At 43.9% G+C, this 18,647-nt stretch overlaps 1 protein-coding gene across 4 annotated transcripts in view; it reads left to right on the forward strand.

Annotated features, from left to right (window-relative positions):
- Positions 1-18,647, forward strand: part of LRCH2 (leucine rich repeats and calponin homology domain containing 2) — a 36,506-nt gene continuing 17,859 nt past the window's right edge. For 2 of the 4 annotated variants that reach the window (XM_062612807.1, XM_062612809.1), the window contains exons 1-7: positions 1-367; positions 11,851-11,995; positions 14,432-14,558; positions 16,372-16,477; positions 16,567-16,703; positions 16,921-17,054; positions 18,213-18,300. In XM_062612807.1, the coding sequence (XP_062468791.1) occupies positions 91-367; positions 11,851-11,995; positions 14,432-14,558; positions 16,372-16,477; positions 16,567-16,703; positions 16,921-17,054; positions 18,213-18,300 (1,014 nt within the window). In that variant the 5' untranslated portion in view covers positions 1-90. The remainder of the gene's footprint in view (positions 368-11,850; positions 11,996-14,431; positions 14,559-16,371; positions 16,478-16,566; positions 16,704-16,920; positions 17,055-18,212; positions 18,301-18,647) is intronic. The other 2 variants (XM_062612810.1, XM_062612811.1) reach the window with 1 other exon arrangement.

Raw genomic sequence — 18,647 nt, forward strand, 5'->3', positions numbered from 1 at the left:
TGCGGGCTCGGTAGCGCATGCGCAGTGTCCGCGCGGCGGCGGGGCGGCCCTGGCTGTTGTTATTGTGGGGCTGGTCTGCGCCGCGCCAAGATGGCGGCCGGGCAGGGAGGCGGCGGCGGCGGCAACGGCGGCGGTAACAACAACAACGGCAATGGAGCGGGGGGGCTGGCGATCCCCGGGCACCTCACTCTGTCCTTCTCGGCTGGGCCGCACTGGGGAGCGGCCACTCTGCCGCAGCCGCACACGGTGCGCAGCCTGGACCGGGCCCTGGAGGAAGCGGGCAGCTCGGGCATCCTCTGCCTCAGCGGGAGGAAGCTGCGCGACTTCCCCGGCAGCGGCTACGACCTCAGCGACACCACGCAAGCAGGTGCGGGGCTGCGGCGGTGAGGGGCGGCCCGGCTGCGAGGGTGATGCGGGGAGGTTGTGGGGGTGACGGCTGCGAGGTTGATGCGGGATGAATGGAGGGAGCGTCCCCACTGTGGTGGCAGTTGGGAAGGGGGGTGTCCTGGGGGTGTGCGGGGCCCTGGCAGTGGGAGCGTGCAGCGGAGGGGGGTCCTGTGGTGGCACTTTGGGGGACCCTAGGAGCGGTCTGCTGTGGTGGCACTGGGGGGGGGGGAGGCATGGGGAGGATGCAGGGGAAGGGTCCGCTCTGGTTGCATTTGGGGGGGAGTAAGGGGGCGGCACATGGTGGCAGTGGGGAAGGTGTACTGGGAGCGCTGGTGTGGTGTCAGTGGGGAGAAGCCCTAAGGAGCCCCCAGTGTGGTGGCAATGTGGGTCGGGGGGGTGGGGGCTGCTGTGGTGGCAGTGGGAAGGAATGGGGCCCTCGCTGTGTGAGGGCAACGAGCGTTTTGGGGGGGGAATGGGACAGGACAATGAAGGGGTTCCCCTGCATGCAGGGATCGGTGGGGTGCTGTGGGGGATCGCTCCCTCTCTCTGTGCACTGGGGAGGGTTGCTTCTGCTGTGTGTGCTTACGGGAGATGGGAGGGAGCTGTGCACCAAGGGGACCTTGAGTGTGTTCAGAGGCAGGGGTGCTCCTGAGGAGATGGGGTGCAAGGGGTAGGGCACCCCAGCGGCGTGTGTGTGCAAAGGCAGGGCTCCGCAGGGAGAGGGGCTCGCGCTGCCCCCCGGCCGTGTGTGCACACTGGGGAGTGTTGTGGTTGAGTGTGCGTGTGTGCCCTGGGAGCCTTACTGTGCTCCGTGTGGGAGCAGCGAGGAGAGGGGTTCCCGTGCTTGTGCATGGAGGGGAGAGAGATGCTTTGTGTGCATGCAAGAGGTTGGGGGGATAGGCACAAGGAATTGGGCATTGCGTTCTCAGTGCCTGTCTTTACGTGTCATGAGGACGAGGACTATTCACACCGTGCGTGGAAGAGTGTGCAAGATGAGGGAAGCTGTTCAGTTCTCACTGTGGGAATAAGGGCTCCGTGCTGCGGTTGGTTTAGCCCTTCATGGGTGTCAGATCTCTTGCAGTGAAGCTTTATAGCTTTATCACCTGGGGTATTCTGGTTGATCCTTCTTCCCAGCTCAGCAGGGAGATGGTCACAAGCGCGGGTGTGAAGGATGTGTGTGCATCCAGCAGTGTGTGATGAGAGCTTAATGTATGCACCGTGTTGGTAAACGCTTAGACACCGTGAATGTGAGCCCGGGTTTACCCAAGCTTGCAGGTGAAGTGAGCTTGGAGACATTTTTCTATGCCGTTCCTAGCAAGCAAAACTATATTTTCCATGGGAGTTCAGTTATATTATCTCTGATGTACCCCTGGATTTATTTGCTGCTGGAGTAGCTGCTGAAAATTAATCATTTTGAGTAATGTGCTAGAATGAAATACGGATGAAGGGTCTGGCATCTTTTGTTCACAAGTACCAGTGGTTTTCTGAAATACTGTTTGGGAGAATTAATTCTTTGGTGGTTTTCTGTTTCTGGGCTTTTCTTTCCCCATGGGTTATGAATAGCTGGCTTATTGTTTTGAATACGAGACTGCCCATTGTGGTACCTTATCCATCTCTGACAATCCTGTACTCCTGGTCTATCAAACACTCATTCTCTTGCTCTTTGTTGTGGGCTGCATTAGTGCACAGGGTTAAAAAAAAATGATGTACCCACTCTCTTGTAATATATTGGGTTGTGTAGGGGTTGGAATTGGTGACGGGCTGATCTTAAAATCCAATTTCTGTATCCAGTACCGAGCCTGCTAATGATTTGTGGGTTATTAGCTTTTTATCCTGACACATGTGATGCGTCCCTATGTGCAATGCAGAACAGGGATAGGTGAAAGTGTGTTAGGTAATATTGTGCTTCCAATAGGAAATAAAAAGAGATTCCATTTTCTTGTAGTACATACTACATTTTCTTGTAGTAGCATAAAAATGTATTCAGCAACATAGTAGATCACTTCTGTGTATAAATATTCAATAACTAAAGCACTGTATATAGGCAATTTATTACTAAAAAGACTTTCTGTATCCTGAAGCAGGTGTATTGAGAATCCTTATTTTGTGTTTGCTTCTAATTATCCCTCATTGCACTTTGGGTTCTATTTTTGTTGTTTTATTTTGAACCTCATAATAGTTGTGTAAAAGCTGTCTGCAGTGATCTTGTCTATCTTTTAGTGTGTAGTAGAGTCCAATCATTGCCCTCAGGGTTGAATTTTTCATGGTGAAAGATGGTGTGAAGGTGTTTCAGGGCAGTCTTTGACAGAAATAGCCATATTGCTGGCTGCTCTGAAAACATCTACTTGAAATAGGTGATGTGCAAGTACTGTTGTGTACTATCCTGCTTTAATGTAGCACTGATTTATGAATTAATCCTATGAAATACAAATTTTAGATGCATTTCAAAATATGCTTGTAAACAAGAGATTTGTAGTCTCTGTTTTGACTTGTACTGTAGAATTCTGTTGATGAGCGGGTAAATGGCATTGTGCTGGTGAGTCACAGACATCCTGTACAGAGTAGCAGTGTGGTACAGAGCTTGATGGGGATTAGCAGCTGCCTCAGAGGCAAGGCTCACTCACTTACTGGCATTTTTTTGTAGCAGTTATCATAGTTTCCCATTAAAATATACCCATGAATAAGGTTCTAGATTTAGGTTCCGGAATGGGAGAAAGGGGCTGGGTCAAGAACCTTTGCTGTGTTTTGCTTTCTGTTCTAACTCTCTGAAATTCAGTTTCATGGGACTTGAAACAAACATTTAAACCAACCTCTCTAACAAATCTGGATGTAAATGATTCCTTTTCTATATCCCAAACCCTTACACAGTAGGATCTACAGTGTCACTGTCAATCCAGAATATTCTGCCGGAATGTCATTAAAACCAGCATCAGAAAGAAAACCACTTCAGCTCCCAGTCAGGTTCAGGTGTGCATAGGCCAAAGCACAACTGCTGCCCATGTATGAAAATGCCCTGGGATTTTGTCTGTCCGTGTTTTGTGTCTGACTGAAGTAAGAGTTTTCCAGTACATCATCTCCAAATACTGGAGCACGTTTTTGGCACCTTGAATTATGTGACAAAAATTATTGTGCGGCTGAAAGCATCATGGTGGCATCTGGGCTTCTAGCTCTGACCTTTTTTGTCACATCTTTTTTTTTTTAACAGTGTATTGTTACTGCAGCTCTTTGGTCAAAAAGCAGCCCCTTATTTTATTCTTTGCCTGATTTTGCCTTTCTGGTTGCTTAAACAGCTGCTGTGAAATGAACTCCTGGGGGAGAAGAATGTAAAAAGAAATGCAGGTCATGAGATACGTAGAGGTGTATCAAGAGGTACATTGACTATTCCAATCATTTTATTAACATGTGTAATGTTCCTCATGCAGCACAAAGCAAAATTACCCCCCTCGGCAGTAAGTAATTGCGTATCTCACATCAGTGTAATCACTGTCTGCTTAGCTGGAGAGTTGTGTGTTTTGTTCTCCTCTTTCCAGAGAGAGGTTGCCACGCTGAACTAAGTCAACCTGTGCCTTTAGCGATTTCCCCTCAGGTTTTGTGATTGCTCCTTAAAGCATGAACTCTGTAAATATGAAAGGTGTGGGAATAACAGCTCAAGAATCAGTTTCTTTGCTCTGGATACATATAGTGGTGCCATCAGGCTTGTTTGTGAGTTTGGCTCAGCAAACTGGAGCATCAGTTTTTAATCCAGAGGAAGCCTCTAAGCAATTACAAGTAGTTGAAGGGTTGCCTGTAGATATATTACCTTTGAAATGGCTCCTCTCTGCCACCTGCTACCTTCTTATATAGCTGAGGAGGAGCACCAGTGTATTCCCAGTCTGACTTGAGGATGAGCCCCCTTTCATGACCAGTAACAATCTCAGCACCACAGGCAGAGTTCCCACATGGCGATTCCTGCCTGTGTCTGCTGAGGGGATGGGATGGAGGAGACATGCTCAAGATATGTACAAGAGACCATTGCCCAGCAAGACTTCCATGACTTTGATGGTTTTGCATCATATTTCTGGCTCTTGTAAAGTATAGAGTAATTTCTGTGATTGTGGATTAAACCCAACAGAACCTATAGCTTAAAACAGTGTGAATTGCATAAAAATGTGAATTTATAATACTTCTGCGTGGACAATATATACTTCTAAAGCAGTTAACTATATTCAGACAGGGTAATGTATTTTTGTTGGTGGTACCAGTGTTGATTAAAGTGCTGGCATTTAACCGAATAGCAACACCAAATCCAATTTTCAGTTTTAAGAAATAACATTCATATAGGGTGTATGTCCTAAATCTAGATTACATTCTAGGAATCAAACATGTTGAAAGCCATGTGGTTCTTAGTACTGACTACTTCAGATTTGAACAAAAAGAGAAACTGAGATGATATGGTTTTTTTTTTGGGGGGGGAGAGGGCAGTGTTTATGCTCAGAAATGAATCTGGTGCAAAATCTAAGGGAAAATGAGTTGTGTCTGTTGCTTCCCTGTCAGAGGCTGGTAGTAAGAATACCTGGTGTTACAGGCAACGTGGGAAAAGCCTCAGATCAGGGAGCTGAAGTTAAACCACCTGATGATTAGTTTGCCTGCATAAAAGGACTGCATTATAAAGAATACCACTAATATCTAATCATCCTTAAAAACATTTAGAATTCAATCCTGTAATGTTCTCCTACGAGAAATATGCCATGTGTAATTGTTTGACTTTTTGTATTCTCCACCCATCAAAACTAAATTTGCCATCACAGTGACTATTTCTGTGCTGTGGAATATAAAAAACCTCTGTAATAGTTCTGCTTTTGATGGATCTAAAGAGCTTTTTGTGATACATCTTTACTTGTATTTGAGGAGGGGACAAATGCATTCAGGTCATGAATGGCATTGCAAAGCTTCGTTTGAGAAAGGAAGTGAACTAGCCTTTGCTTTTTCGGACTTTTTTGTGAGCAGCATCTTCTCATTTGACTTGTGGAGCTGCTTTGGAGCTGATTCAAAATTCGAGAGTAATTTTACTGCCAAGGGTGGTATTTAATGCTGAAATGTGGCTTTAGCAAAGCGGTAACTGCATTGGGACAGAAGGCTGGAATTCCACTGCAAATGCAGAGGTACTTGCTGGATCTTTTTTGTGGTAGGAGTTCTACATATCCGTGTGGAGAGGTTTCTGATCCTCTGCTTTGCTGTGGCTGCCCCAACAGCCCGATTCTCACCATTCATCCAGCTGATCTGGGGTTGTTTGCTGCTTGCTGGGAGAATCTGCTGCCAGGTCTGACAGATCCAGTGAAGGCAGAGAGCGCTTTAGGTGCGGAGGGTGGGTGGAAATGAAATAAAAGTCTTGTCTTTTTGCTGGGCAGACATGATTGATTGTCACTAATGTGCTCCCAAGGCTTGAAGGCACCTTGCATCACAGGCCTGTTCATAGGCTGCTGCCCAGCAGATGTAACTGCACAATGAGCAAATCCCTGACCATCTGTGTACTGAAACAAACATCTACTTCAATTTGTCACTTCACCACTGGTTCAGCAGGTGGAACCAATACGTAGTGGACAGGAACTTGGTATGGTAAAGACTGACCTACAACTAAAAGGTTTATGGGAGTACCTGTAAGTAATGAATGCTTTTACATATTGATTTCTAAGCTAATAGAAGTGGCTGCAGCCATTCTAAATGCTTCCAGGAGGCTTGGCATGAGCGGGACAGTCAGCAGGAGGCACCAGCAAATAAGAACAGATGCTGAAGTTGAGCAGAGGCCTTTGTGTCTCAGAAGAGCATGTTGTAGCTGTTGGTGGACCCTTTTCACGCTCTGGGCATGGACTGTTCATGTACCCATTTTCTCTAGGGGGATTTTCTGCCTCACTCCTCCTTCCCTTGCCTTGTTTTTCAGTGTTGTTTGTCTTCCAGTAATATAGCTTACTTTCAGAATGTTCCTGCTTAGTTTATCCAGTGCCCAGCAATTTTATCCACACAAAAAATAAGTCATAGAGTAACACTGCTTACACTTGATTTGGTTTAGCCTTTTGGTTCTCTCTTGTGTCTGTTCGGATTGTAAACTCTTCAGGACAAAGGCCTTGGATGTGTATAACTGAACATACAGGGACTAACAGAAGCAGCTTTACTTGGGCTTTTGCGCATAATTTAATTCTTATCAAACCCAGCCTTTGCTTCATTTATGAGTGATGATTCCTTTCCCTTCCATTACTTTTCTGTGAAAGAGGAAAAAAAGCACGGGTTTTGTAGCGTTGCAGGCATACCTGAATGGGAGATGTACAGGCTGGGACAACATAACTTAATTTCATAGATCTTGTATTCTGTCCCTTATTCTTTGAATGTTGTGGTACAAATAATGCCCGTAATTTACCCTGGAAGACTGTGAGGTTAAATGTGTTTGAAGTTTAATGTCTGTCCTTACTTGTGGGTGAAGGTGATAGCGAGTAAAGTCTTAGGCTTGTCTCCAGTGGCTGATACCACTCTTGAAACTCCATCAGGCAGAAGCCATTTCTTTACAGGACGCTGCTCAAGGGGGGAGACTTGGCTTTCTGTTTGAGGTGAGAGAGAAAAGACAGGGTATTTGTTTAACAGAAGAGTAGTTGGTAGGATGTGGTCATAAGGTGGCTTTGGAGCATTACACTAAGAACATTTCCGGCCTGTATTTCTGTACCATTGGCAGTACATTGTACTATGTGAGATACAGTTAAATGAGGGAGTTTTTTAAATACTGTTACCAATATAAATTTTAACCATCACAGGACTTGAATTATAAGGTGACTGAGTGTTTTTTGGCCATACAAAACTTCTGTCACCTGGAATTATCATATGCAGGTGCTTCAGCAGTGTTTGAGGCAAGTTTTCGTTTCCAGAATCATCTTCCATCTGACTAATGAAAGAGGAGTAAGATCTTACCCATGTTCTGTGTGTTGATCTCAGATTTGTGTTTAGATTGGCTAAAAATGAATCTTTGAGGTCAGGTCTGAACACTTAAGGTTATACATTCATTGACTTCTGTAGGACTGATCAGATAGTTACTGTTGTGCTTAGATGGTTTTTGGCTTAAACTCAGCTAAAGCATTACTGGCTAGGAAAATTATGTATTGCAAGGTAGAAGGGCAGCTCTGAGGGTAGGAAGGTAGCTCTGGGGTTTGTTGGTGATGTTGGAAACACTTTGAGCAAGCAAAACCCCAACACCAATACAGTGGATCAGCATATTTTAATGAAAGCCAGTATGGCATCAAGATGAAGTTCAAGTGTAAACTTCCCGACTAAGCCTTGCGTTTGAAATTCAACCTTGAGCACATGCAACCTGTGACTATGAAACTGATTGTACTGGATTGAACAAAAGGCCAGTGTGTTCTAGCGGCATGGCTCTGACAGTAAGCAGTGAGGAATGCTCAGGGAGACGTGCAAAACCAAGGCAAACATGATGTTAATGCTATTTGAGTACCTTACTGCACGCTGCTGTAAGCTGACAGCTTGAGCTGTTTGGTTTTCCTTTTGATCATGCCTTAAATTTATACAAGATACCTTCTCCCTTCTAGTGCTTCCCCTCCAGTCTGATTGACTTGCTAATTTTTTTCCTTTTGAACTTTTAGTATGTTGTCTTTTAATCATTGTCTCACAGTCAGTAAAGACTTTATCCTTTCTGTTAAAAGGAAACTAAGCTGCAACCAACGTCTTCATAGTTTTATAGTTCCCCTCTTAAATTTAACCTCAGTAATGGTGTACTTCTCCCTTTTACTGTTTCTGCAGAGATAGTGAGTTGGAATACCCTGTGATTCATGAGCAGGCATGGATAGTGTCTTCTATTTAGTCTTCACAGAACACCCCCAGTTTAGAGTTTTCCAGTCTAAACTGGTTAAGCAGAGAATTCCTATAATCTCACTTCTAGAGGAGTTGTCATCTTACATCATCTGCAGTTCTGAATTTAGCAGCTTCCCTTTGCTGCTTCAGTCTGTTAACCCATGCTGGGCCATTCTCATTTCCAGTGCCAGCAACAGACTTCCATCTTGACTGAGATGAAGTCTCTCTTGTTTATAGAGGGGTGCTGCATTCCAGAAACTTTCTCCTTTCTTCTTACAGTATTTGCTCAGTCATACATGGGATTATTAGTCTTCAAAAGGTGCCTCACTTGCATAAGCTTCACATCTACATTTTATTTAGCATAACAGCTGAACTCATACTTTTTTTTTTTTTTTTGCTTGTCGTGAGAAGATTTCTGGAGTAGGAATAATTTTCCAGTTTGGATAAAGAATAGAATGACTTGTTTTCAAAAAGCTGTAAGTACATCTGATATATAGATGTTATGGAAAACTATATACACTTGAATCTTTATCCTCAGAAAGATCTGTGGCCCTGGGGCTATCCTGATACTGTATTGCAATGAGTGAATGAAAAATTGGTTGGAAGAGAAGTCATACTCTCTCCCAACTCTTTATTTACCTTTTTCGTTTTATTATTGACAGAGAATGAAATATAATTTCCTGGTTTAATAGGATTGCTGGATTTCATAATGGAAAAGTGGAATCCTTGCCTGAAGTGTCTGAAGAAATTACTTTCAGGGAAGTGTTTTCAACAGTAACACAGACCAGTTCCACCATATTTGTATATCCCAATGGGAAATTGTCTGGGGTTTATGTGAGGGGACATGAGGGGACCAGAGCCAGACTGTGCTAATGTGATTTGTGTCAGTCCAGGCTGGAAACCAGAGCTAGTTTTGTGTTGCCTGTGGAGCCCTGGAGTCCTGGTCCACTCCTCGTCCAGAGCAGAGAGCTGCTGCACACTGCAGTTGTCTGGCCACCTCTCGGGTTTATTTCTGCAGAAGCAATGGCAAAGCTCTTTCTGAATCTGTGTTTTTCCAGGAGACGTGGTTGGGGTATGGCTGGATACATGTGCAGCAGGATTTTCATGGTGCTCTTGAGTCTTTCAGTTCAGATGCAACCTACAGCACCGCTCCTTGGATCAGTGGCAGCAGGGTTGGGATCCTGTCACTTTTGGGGACTAGATCTCTGTAATAGCCTGCAGTTACCTTTCCAGCTGCTGATAAAATCAGGAGGAGCCTTTGAGCTGATTCCTCAGAACAGGATTGTATCAAAGGCTGTGTGTTCATTATGTGGTGGAGAACCGTGCCAGTGGTAGAACCACATGCATCGTCCCTGCATGCAGTTATCCTGCTCTGCCCCGTGTTAGACTAAGAGAGCCTTTGTTTAACCTAAGAAGGGGATTGCAGGAAATTGTTCCATGTGAAAGCTGCAATTTTTCTGTAACGTTTTCAAATTTGCTATGGTGGAAAAGGGAAAACAAACCTCACCCATCGTGAGAACTTCCTCAGTGTCTGCTAAGCTCTTTAATAAGCTTTTTGCATTTCGTTGGGATGTTCAGTGTCAGGGAGCTTTAGTCCATTTTTCATCCAGGTCACTAAGAATGCAGTCCTGCAGCCTAGGTCTTTCCTTTTCTGCCTCTTGTAGCTAGAGTTTGCACAATTCAGTATCAGCAGTGGATGCCCTGATCTAAAGGAAAGTTTTGGGATAATCTAGCTTAAAAAGTGCCACTTGTAGCTAGTTTGCCAGTTCCACTTAATGCACTGAGCTCTCTTTGAGCCTGGTGGTGACTTTGAGCCACTTTCTAGACTGTTGTTTCAGTCTAGCGTACCACAGAATCCCAGACTGGTTTGTGTTGGAAGGGACCTTAAAGCTCCTCCAGCTCCAACCCCTTCCACTAGAGCAGCTTGCTCCAAGCCCCTGTGTCCCACCTGGCCTTGAACACTGCCAGGGATGGGGCAGCCACAGCTTCTCTGGGCACCCTGTGCCAGCACCTCAGCACCCTCACAGGGAAGAACTTCTGCCTAAGAGCTCAGCTCAGTCTCCCCTCGGGCAGGTTAAAGCCATTCCCCTTGGCCTGTCCCTCCATCCCTTGTCCCAAGCCCCTCTCCAGGTTTCCTGCAGCCCCTTCAGGCACTGGAGCTGCTCTAAGGTCTCCCCTTCAGGAGCCTTCTCTTCCCCAGGCTGACCCAGCCCAGCTCTCTCAGCCTGGCTCCAGAGCAGAGCTGCTCCAGCCCTCGCAGCATCTCCGTGGCCTCCTCTGGCCTCACTCCAGCAGCTCCACGTCCCTCTTGTGCTGCTGCCCCAGAGCTGGATCAGGGCTGCGGGGGGGGGGTCTCCCCAGAGCGCAGCAGAGGGGCGGAATCCCCTCCCTGAGCTGCTGGTCATGCTCTGGGGGTGCAGTCCTGCACATGGGGGGGGGGTTCTTGCCTCAAGTGCACACTGACTGGTCATGATGAACAGTGCAGAGTAAATGATACAGTTGTTCCAATGATAATATGATAGGAGTTAAGCAGACAGTCATTTCATGCACGTGTTAAAAACTGAGACGTACAGCCTGAAATAGCTGTACGTCTGTCTTGCTTCTCTTTTAAAAGAGTTTGTTCAGCGTTCTGTGAAACCACATCCTTTTGAGACATCTTGGGCTGGGAATGAGAGTTGCTTTCAAAAAAGTGGAGTACATCTCGAGTAGGTATCTCCTTCTTCCAAGACAGTTTCATGGACTTGTTATAGCACAGGTTTTGGTAGTTAACTGAGAATTGCCAGGGTTCTTGGGTTATATCCTACTTGAATTTTCTGGATGTTTTAGAGATTTCATGTAGGCAGAAACGCTGTGGGTTTGTGGCATGCTGGCTGTCAGATCTTCTGCATGCATGTTTGCAGAAGGCAGTCGTGCATTGTCAAACTAGCTCTAGTTCAAGTGTTATGTTTTCATTGTCAGTAATGCCTCTTCTTTCCCCTTTTAGGCCAGGCTATACTGCATCTTCATTTTTATAGGTAACTGCACTCAGCACTGGGATTTGTGACTTTATTCTCCTTTTAGCCCACTTACAAGTGTGTAACTAGAGAATGTCTCATTGCTGTGCTTGCAATAAAGATCTGCAGTTCTTAAGCAAATAAATACATAAGGGTGTTTTGCAAACTTGGCTTTAGCCTTGCAGATATTTTATCCAATGAGATTAGATTGTAATGTAGCTGCCAAACAGGAAAAATCAAGTTTCCTGGCTTGTACCTGAATTTACTCTTGTGCCCAGGATTGTAGGGGGAAATTGCTGAAGAGTTGCACAGAACAAAGACCACTAGAGGAGGGACTGTCATCACTGGTACTCAGTTGGGTTTTAAATGTTCTTAATGATGTAGGGGGTAACACGTTTTTGACTGCCTGTCATTTTTCCCTGTTTTCTGTTCTAATTGCATATCAAACAATAGTCTTGAGTATTTTAGGGCCTTTCTTGTGTATTAATCATATGCAGTAGCATCTGGTCAAACTGAATTATTTTACACTTCTTGCAACACCTTAATTTTTAGGAGCATGACAAGAATAGTGGAGGGTACTTTTATCTCCTCTTCCTGCAGGGACATTTTTGACTGAAACAGGATTGTTTTCTTTTGCTTCTAGATCTTTCAAAGAACAGATTCACTGAAATCCCTCCTGATGTCTGGCTGTTTGCACCACTGGAAACTTTAAATTTGTATCACAACTGCATCAAATCCATTCCAGAATCTATTAAAAACCTGCAAATGCTTACCTACCTTAACATTAGGTGAGTAATGCTGTTTAGTTTTGGGCTTTGTGTAACTTATCTCATTGGAGAGGTGGCATTCAACTTATTGAGGGCCCTTGTGCTCTCAGTTTTGCTCAGATAGATAAATATTTGCTGCTGTTTGCCTTGGTTTTGGTGGGTTTTGGGTCAGCAGTTGTTGCTTCCTTTGACTGCATTGGGAAATCTCAGTCAGTAAATGATGGTAGCTGAGGATCAGGAGAATTTATGCAGTTTTCTTTGATCTTAATGTTCTGCAGACAGTGTTTAGGAAGCAGCTGTTGTAATGTGCTGTTCTCAGGAGGGTGGATGTCTCTGGCCAGAAGGCCCTCCTCACTTTGCACATTATTTACTTCCGTTGCTGTTCTTAAACTTGGAAAACATATCATAGGATCTTCTTGTCCTAGACAGTCCTTTCAGGTGAGGGACATGGGAGGTTTGGTTCCAGAATTGATTTTGAAAAAAACCCTAAAAGCTTGTGAATTTATTCTGGAAAAGAAAAAGGTAAAAAGGCAAAACCAGACACAAATCCCAGAATCCTGGAATCCTGGGTTGGGAGCGACCTCAGGGATCATCTGGGCAAGCTTTCTTGGCAAAGCATGACCCTGATTAGATGGCCCAGCACCCTGTGCAGCCGAATCTTGACAGTGGGCTTAAAGACCAACTGTGTCTTGAAATCTGCAAGTATTAGTACTTAGTGATCGAAGAGTCACAGTCTGTTCTGTGATGGTTCTAAAGAGAATAATACGAGAAAACTAAAACCTTTTCTGAAAGGAACTGGACGTCGTCACTTTCTTCCCAGAGCAGCAACAGTCCATTTAGATGGTGCTGAATATGGTTCTTCTTACAGAAATACAGCAGCAAGCACGTGGTTCAGGAGTTAACTCTTCCAATCATCATCTGCCACACTGTGCTTTGTCTCCAGTTTTGTGCTGATGTCTCAGGCCTCTTTTCACAGTGCATGGATGTATGGACTGGAGGAGTTGAAGAACAGGCTAAAATACTGGCTTATGAATTGAAATACATTGTTCCAGAAGAAAACCATATGATCTCAAATTCTAATTTTGGATTCAGATGACTGTAGAAGTGTATTGTGCAATTCGTAGTCAAGCAGGCAGCTCTTTAAAAACCAACCCCCTGAACCAGCAAAAGCCCAGAGGAAACTGAACTGATGCAGAGAACGACGGTTCCATTGCCTTCATTGTATAATCAATCACAAAAAAGTTTACTTCATGGTTTTGCTTCTCATGCTCTCTAACCAAAAAAGCCTGTCATATCTACCTGAAATACAATGTACAAAGAGACTTACCACATACCTACACCCAGAACTTGTTTGCGTTGTTCACTTAGAAAGAACAGAATAAATACAGAGCTCTACCCAGATTCCAATTACTTTCTTTTGATGCTGTTAAACTTGCAGCCCTTCTTTGAAGCTGAAGCATTGCAAGACATGAATTTATTTTTGTTGGCTTTGCAGCTCTCCAAGCTGTAGTCATGGAGAAGAATAATGTAAAAAGCTTTTGCATACAAAAACAGTGCTCTGAAAAATATAAACCAGTGAATCTTTGGGGGGTTTCTTAATATAGTGTCAACACAGATGTCAGCACTTAGATGGGGGGTTTTATGGCTTTTTTCTCTTCAAACTAGAACTGACTCTCCACAGTTCTACTTAAAGCAACAGCATTTACTGATTTATATATTTACTTTTATGTCTGAAAGGAATTGCTTTCATACCTCACCTGAACAAGCTGGTTTTCCAGTGGCTTTTTTAAGTGTCCCAGTAGCTCTTTAGAAGAATTGGCTATGTTTCTGGCAGTGGCAGTCTGCAGTTGGTAGTTTTTCCAGTATGGATGTAAATCAAAGTGTCAGTAACTGTTTATTTCTTGTGTGCAAAGCAGACGTATGTGCGTGCAGGTGGAAAATGACACATATTTTATTTTTATTGGAACTTATTTTTCAGACTATTGCTCAAGCTAAGTAGTAACTAGATGTTGAGGGCTTTTTGTGGTGGCTCAGGAGTGATGTGACCACATGACATGAGGAGTAGTGGCCTTGTCTCGAGTTCTGGTTTGCTGAGAGCATGACTTTATATTGGTAGAGTGTTGGATCAGGTGCTCCTGCTGAAGGTATGGGAAAGCAGCATAACAGCAGACATCAAACATAATTCCTTGTAACACATTTCTCTGTACACTTTAGTGTTGAATTGAGTTCTAGTACGTACTCAGCAAGATGAGGACCTAAAATTCGCATATCTGAGAGAATTTTTATCTGGTAAGGAATTCATGATGGAGATTGTAGCTTAAAGTTAGATGAAGTGGGAATAAGGGGAGAGTATCTTCTGGACTAGGAGGAAAGTTGTACAATGGGCATTTCAGACTCCGTGTCATGCATACAGAGATTCTAACCTAGCCTTGTGTCTGAATTTTTCTTACTTTCAAGTCGAAATCTTTTATCAACGTTGCCAAAATACCTGTTTGATCTTCCCCTGAAAGTTCTGGTTGTCAGTAACAATAAGCTGGTCTCCATTCCAGAAGAAATTGGGAAGTTGAGAGATCTCATGGAGTTGGTAAGTGCAATTGTGAACCATTCTATTGAGTAACCTGAAATGAGAAGCCGTTTGTTCACCTTGTAATAAAAGAGAAATGAATAATCCTGTAACTGTAGAACTTCAAAATTTAAATTCAGTCCCTGCTTTTTCTTAGTGTTGGAGCTGCAGTTCCAGGTGTACTCTGCTGGACGGTTTCACAAATGGGGTTAAGCACAAACCAGTATGTTGGCTTAACTAAAGCTTAAGGGGTTCATAAATGAAAGAATCTGAAGCACAGTTTTACTGGAGTCCCTCACTTGTGTGTTAAAAAGGGTGAATTTTCCTATTTACCTTCTTCACAGTAATCATCATTCTCTTCATTTTTGGTATGTGTCCCATTCCCCCCTTCTGCTGTTCCTTTATGTTGGTTGGGGTGACTAGAAGGATGTGTGATATTCACAGTTTAGGTGTCTGTACAAACTGATTTTATCCTATGGCGTACTAAATTTGTGCTTTAGCCTCCATAACTTTCTCTTTGTCTCTTCCTATTTTGGGCTTTTCTGATCCTTACTCTGTGTTAAGCTCATGTTTTGGAGAACTCTGCACAATTATTCACCAACCTGGTGCTTGCACTGTACCTGATTTCTTATTTATGTGTATTTCTTTGGCCATTGCAAGCAGTGTGCATCCTGTTTCCAGGGTAACTGTGTATACCCTGGAGATTTCATTTAACATGACCTAATTTACAAGTAGTATGAGATTATTGTAGAATCCCAGAGTGGTTTGGGTTGGAAGGGACCTTAAAGCTCCTCCAGCTCCAACCCCTGCCACAGGCAGGGACCCCTTCCACTGGAGCAGCTTGCTCCAAGCCCCTGTGTCCAGCCTGGCCTTGAACACTGCCAGGGATGGGGCAGCCACAGCTTCTCTGGGCACCCTGTGCCAGCGCCTCAGCACCTTCTTTATACTCTCTCCACTGTCAGAGGATTTTAATGTACCACTGCTAGTTTTAAAGGAAGTGTGTGTTTTAGGGAGGGAATCCCATCTGAACCTTGACGTGGACAGAGAAGCAGTTGATCTCCAGCAGCTTGGACTTTGGGACATTCACCTATGTGTAGATATCGTGGTTGCCAAAAGCAGATGAGCCTAAGCAGAAGCTCTAGGAGCATGTAGTGGAGGAGGAGGCTGGATGTGGTTGGTTAAGGCCTGGTTTCTATGTACTGACTCAGCTCGCCTTAAAATTATCTCTGTCATTGTTATCTCGTCTAGGAAACTAGTCTCTGAAGCAAATTTCATTGAATTGAAAATAAAAAGAGGTTAGAAATGGTCTTCCATCACTGTGATTCTCGACTCAGTCTGGACTACATAGATGTTAAATTAGGCTCAGAAATAGCTGTAGTCTGTGTTCATTTGGTGCAGCTCTGTCACCATCTAGTGCTTGTCAGATAGCTGGTGAGCCTGCTGTTGCTCTTTGTCAGTCTTTAGTTGCATGGGTTGGTTCAAGGTGTTTTTAGGAAAAAGAATCTTCCTAGGAAGAGCAGAATGCAAACCATCTGCCAGCCATGGCACAGGGAGCTGTTAAGTGGCGTGGGAGCTACACCAGCAACTCCAGAATCCTGGGCTTCAATCTGAAAACCCATCTTTCATCACTCATTGGTTTAACTGTTTGAATTGAGTTCTTGACGCTTGAGTGAGCAAGAATGAGCAAGATGTGTTGTGGTACTACTAACCTTTGTGGAACAAAGATAAAAGACTTGGGGGTTTTATAGTATGCTTTATAGTGGTTTTGATAACAGTTTTCCTTTTGTTTCATTTCATTTAAGATGTTCAGTTAATTTATTACTATATTTCTCAGGATATTAGCTGCAATGAGCTGCAGGTCCTTCCCCAGCAGATAGGAAAACTGCAGTCACTTAGAGAATTAAACATAAGAAGAAATAATCTCCATATGTTGCCAGATGGTAAGCTGCTCCTCTTCATTTCTTTGATGTAGGTAAATTAGTGTTAAGAAGATCTCTGATTCTGTTTCTGTTTGTCTCCCCCAATGCAGAATTAGGAGACCTTCCCTTGGTAAAGCTGGATTTTTCCTGTAATAAAATTACAGAAATCCCAATTTGTTACAGAAAGTTACGGCACTTACAAGTTATAGTTTTGGATAACAATCCAATGCAGATACCACCAGCACAGGTTAGTATTAAAGCATTTGAGCTCAGAAATTTGCAGTAGAGCTTAAGAAAGAAGCAGCTGTTCTAAGTTAGAGCAATCAGGTTTTCATTTTTTAGCTTTATGTCTCCCAGTGGGAAGTTGTGGGTACAAACTCAGTGTAGGAAGTATTCGCTGGGGTGCAGTTTCAAGAGATGTGCTGTATAATTAACATCTCTTTTGTTCATTTGTTTCCCAACAGATCTGTTTAAAGGGTAAAGTACATATATTTAAATTCCTCAGCATTCAGGCGTGCCTCAGAATAGATAAAAAACCAGATTCTTTGGATCTTCCATCGTTAGGTAAACGAATCCCCTCCCAGCCACTGACAGACAGGTGAGTGGTGCTGTGTTTGTTTTATTTCACTGCAGCATTTGCTGTGAAGTGATCTGTTTATTACAGATAATAGCTGCAATTTCGGTACTTCAACTCTTCTTTATTTAGGAGTCATAGTATTTATCTTTCAAGGTTGTGTTACTGGAAGCTTTATTGGCTCATCCAGTAGCACTGAGAAATTGCTAAAATACTTGCTTATGACTTGCAAATAGAACAAAGATGAATTTTCCATTTATTGATTGGAAATCTCAGCTCTTTATTTCCCAAACAGATTATGGCAAAGCCAGATGAAAAGTTCCCATAAATGTTCTGAATATAGGGTTAGTGTGGTGGATAGAAAATCTGCCTCCCACATATATATAAATACATTAAGGGAAACAGGCTTAAACATCAGTGAAATACAGTGGCTTTTTTTATTGGATTGGATGAGGTCAAAAAGTGCAGAATATTTCGTTTGCCTTCTGTATTGAGCACATCTTGGGTAATGCAGTGGGTGTGCCTTTGTGTTCTCTGTCAGTTTGGTTAGCTGTTGGAAACCATGGGGAGCAGCACTTTCCTTGCAAACTGCATTTTAAGAAAATGGGCAACTTGTGCCTCTCTGTGTTCAAAGCTGAGGGGAAGAGGGAAGTTGTGAAGGAAGCCTACACAGAATCATCTGAACCATCAGAGTTAGTCCATGGTCGTGATCTCAGGCAACTGTGCAACAGGGAATCAGTCCACAGTGTCTGTATATGGCTTCTGAATCGTAGCATCCCAGCCTGGTTTGTGTTGGAAGGGACCTTAAAGCTCCTCCAGCTCCAACCCCTGCCACGAGCAGGGACACCTTCCACTAGAGCAGCTTGCTCCAAGCCCCTGTGTCCAGCCTGGCCTTGAACACTGCCAGGGATGGGGCAGCCACAGCTTCTCTGGGCACCCTGTGCCAGCGCCTCAGCACCCTCACAGGGAAGAGCTTCTGCCCAAGAGCTCATCTCAGTCTCCCTTCTGGCAGGTGGAAGCCATTCCCCCTTATTCTCTGCTCATGGAGCATTGAGCAAAAATTGTATTGGCTGCTGTTGATGAGTATAGAGAATGTGTTTATTAAAGGATGTTCTTTTGAACAGTGAAACTAGTTTCTGTCATTCTTTGTGTGTTTATGTGTGGTTTTTTTTCTTAATGTAGCATGGAGGACTTTTATCCCAATAAAAATCATGGACCAGACTCTGGCATCGGAAGCGATAATGGGGATAAAAGGTTGTCCACAACAGAAGTGAGTGGTTTTTAGTCTTGAATTTGTGAAATTTTGGTTGGTTTGTTTCCTCTCTTTCTCCCTCCTTAGTGTAACAAGGGTCAAAGTAGTTGGAGGCTGTAGGTAAGACAGTACCCAAGGACCTTCCTTAGCCCACTGACCAGGGTGGGTTGGACCTCATTATTCAAAGTACTGTGTTTCAGTATTAGATTATGTACTGAGTAGTTGCATGTTATTGCCCAAACTATGATTCATTTAAAGCTCCTTCCCACCTCTTCCCAAAAAACCACCCCCAGAGACATCTCGCCTGACATGTTCATCCTGGGAGCTCTGACTCCTGATAGGGTCAGTTGCACTAGAATTGATGA

The sequence above is a fragment of the Pezoporus occidentalis genome, unplaced genomic scaffold (genome assembly GCF_034315485.1).
Source record: "Pezoporus occidentalis ecotype Australia unplaced genomic scaffold, CSIRO_AGI_Poc_V1 ctg161, whole genome shotgun sequence".
Taxonomy (NCBI): Eukaryota; Metazoa; Chordata; class Aves; order Psittaciformes; family Psittacidae; genus Pezoporus; species Pezoporus occidentalis.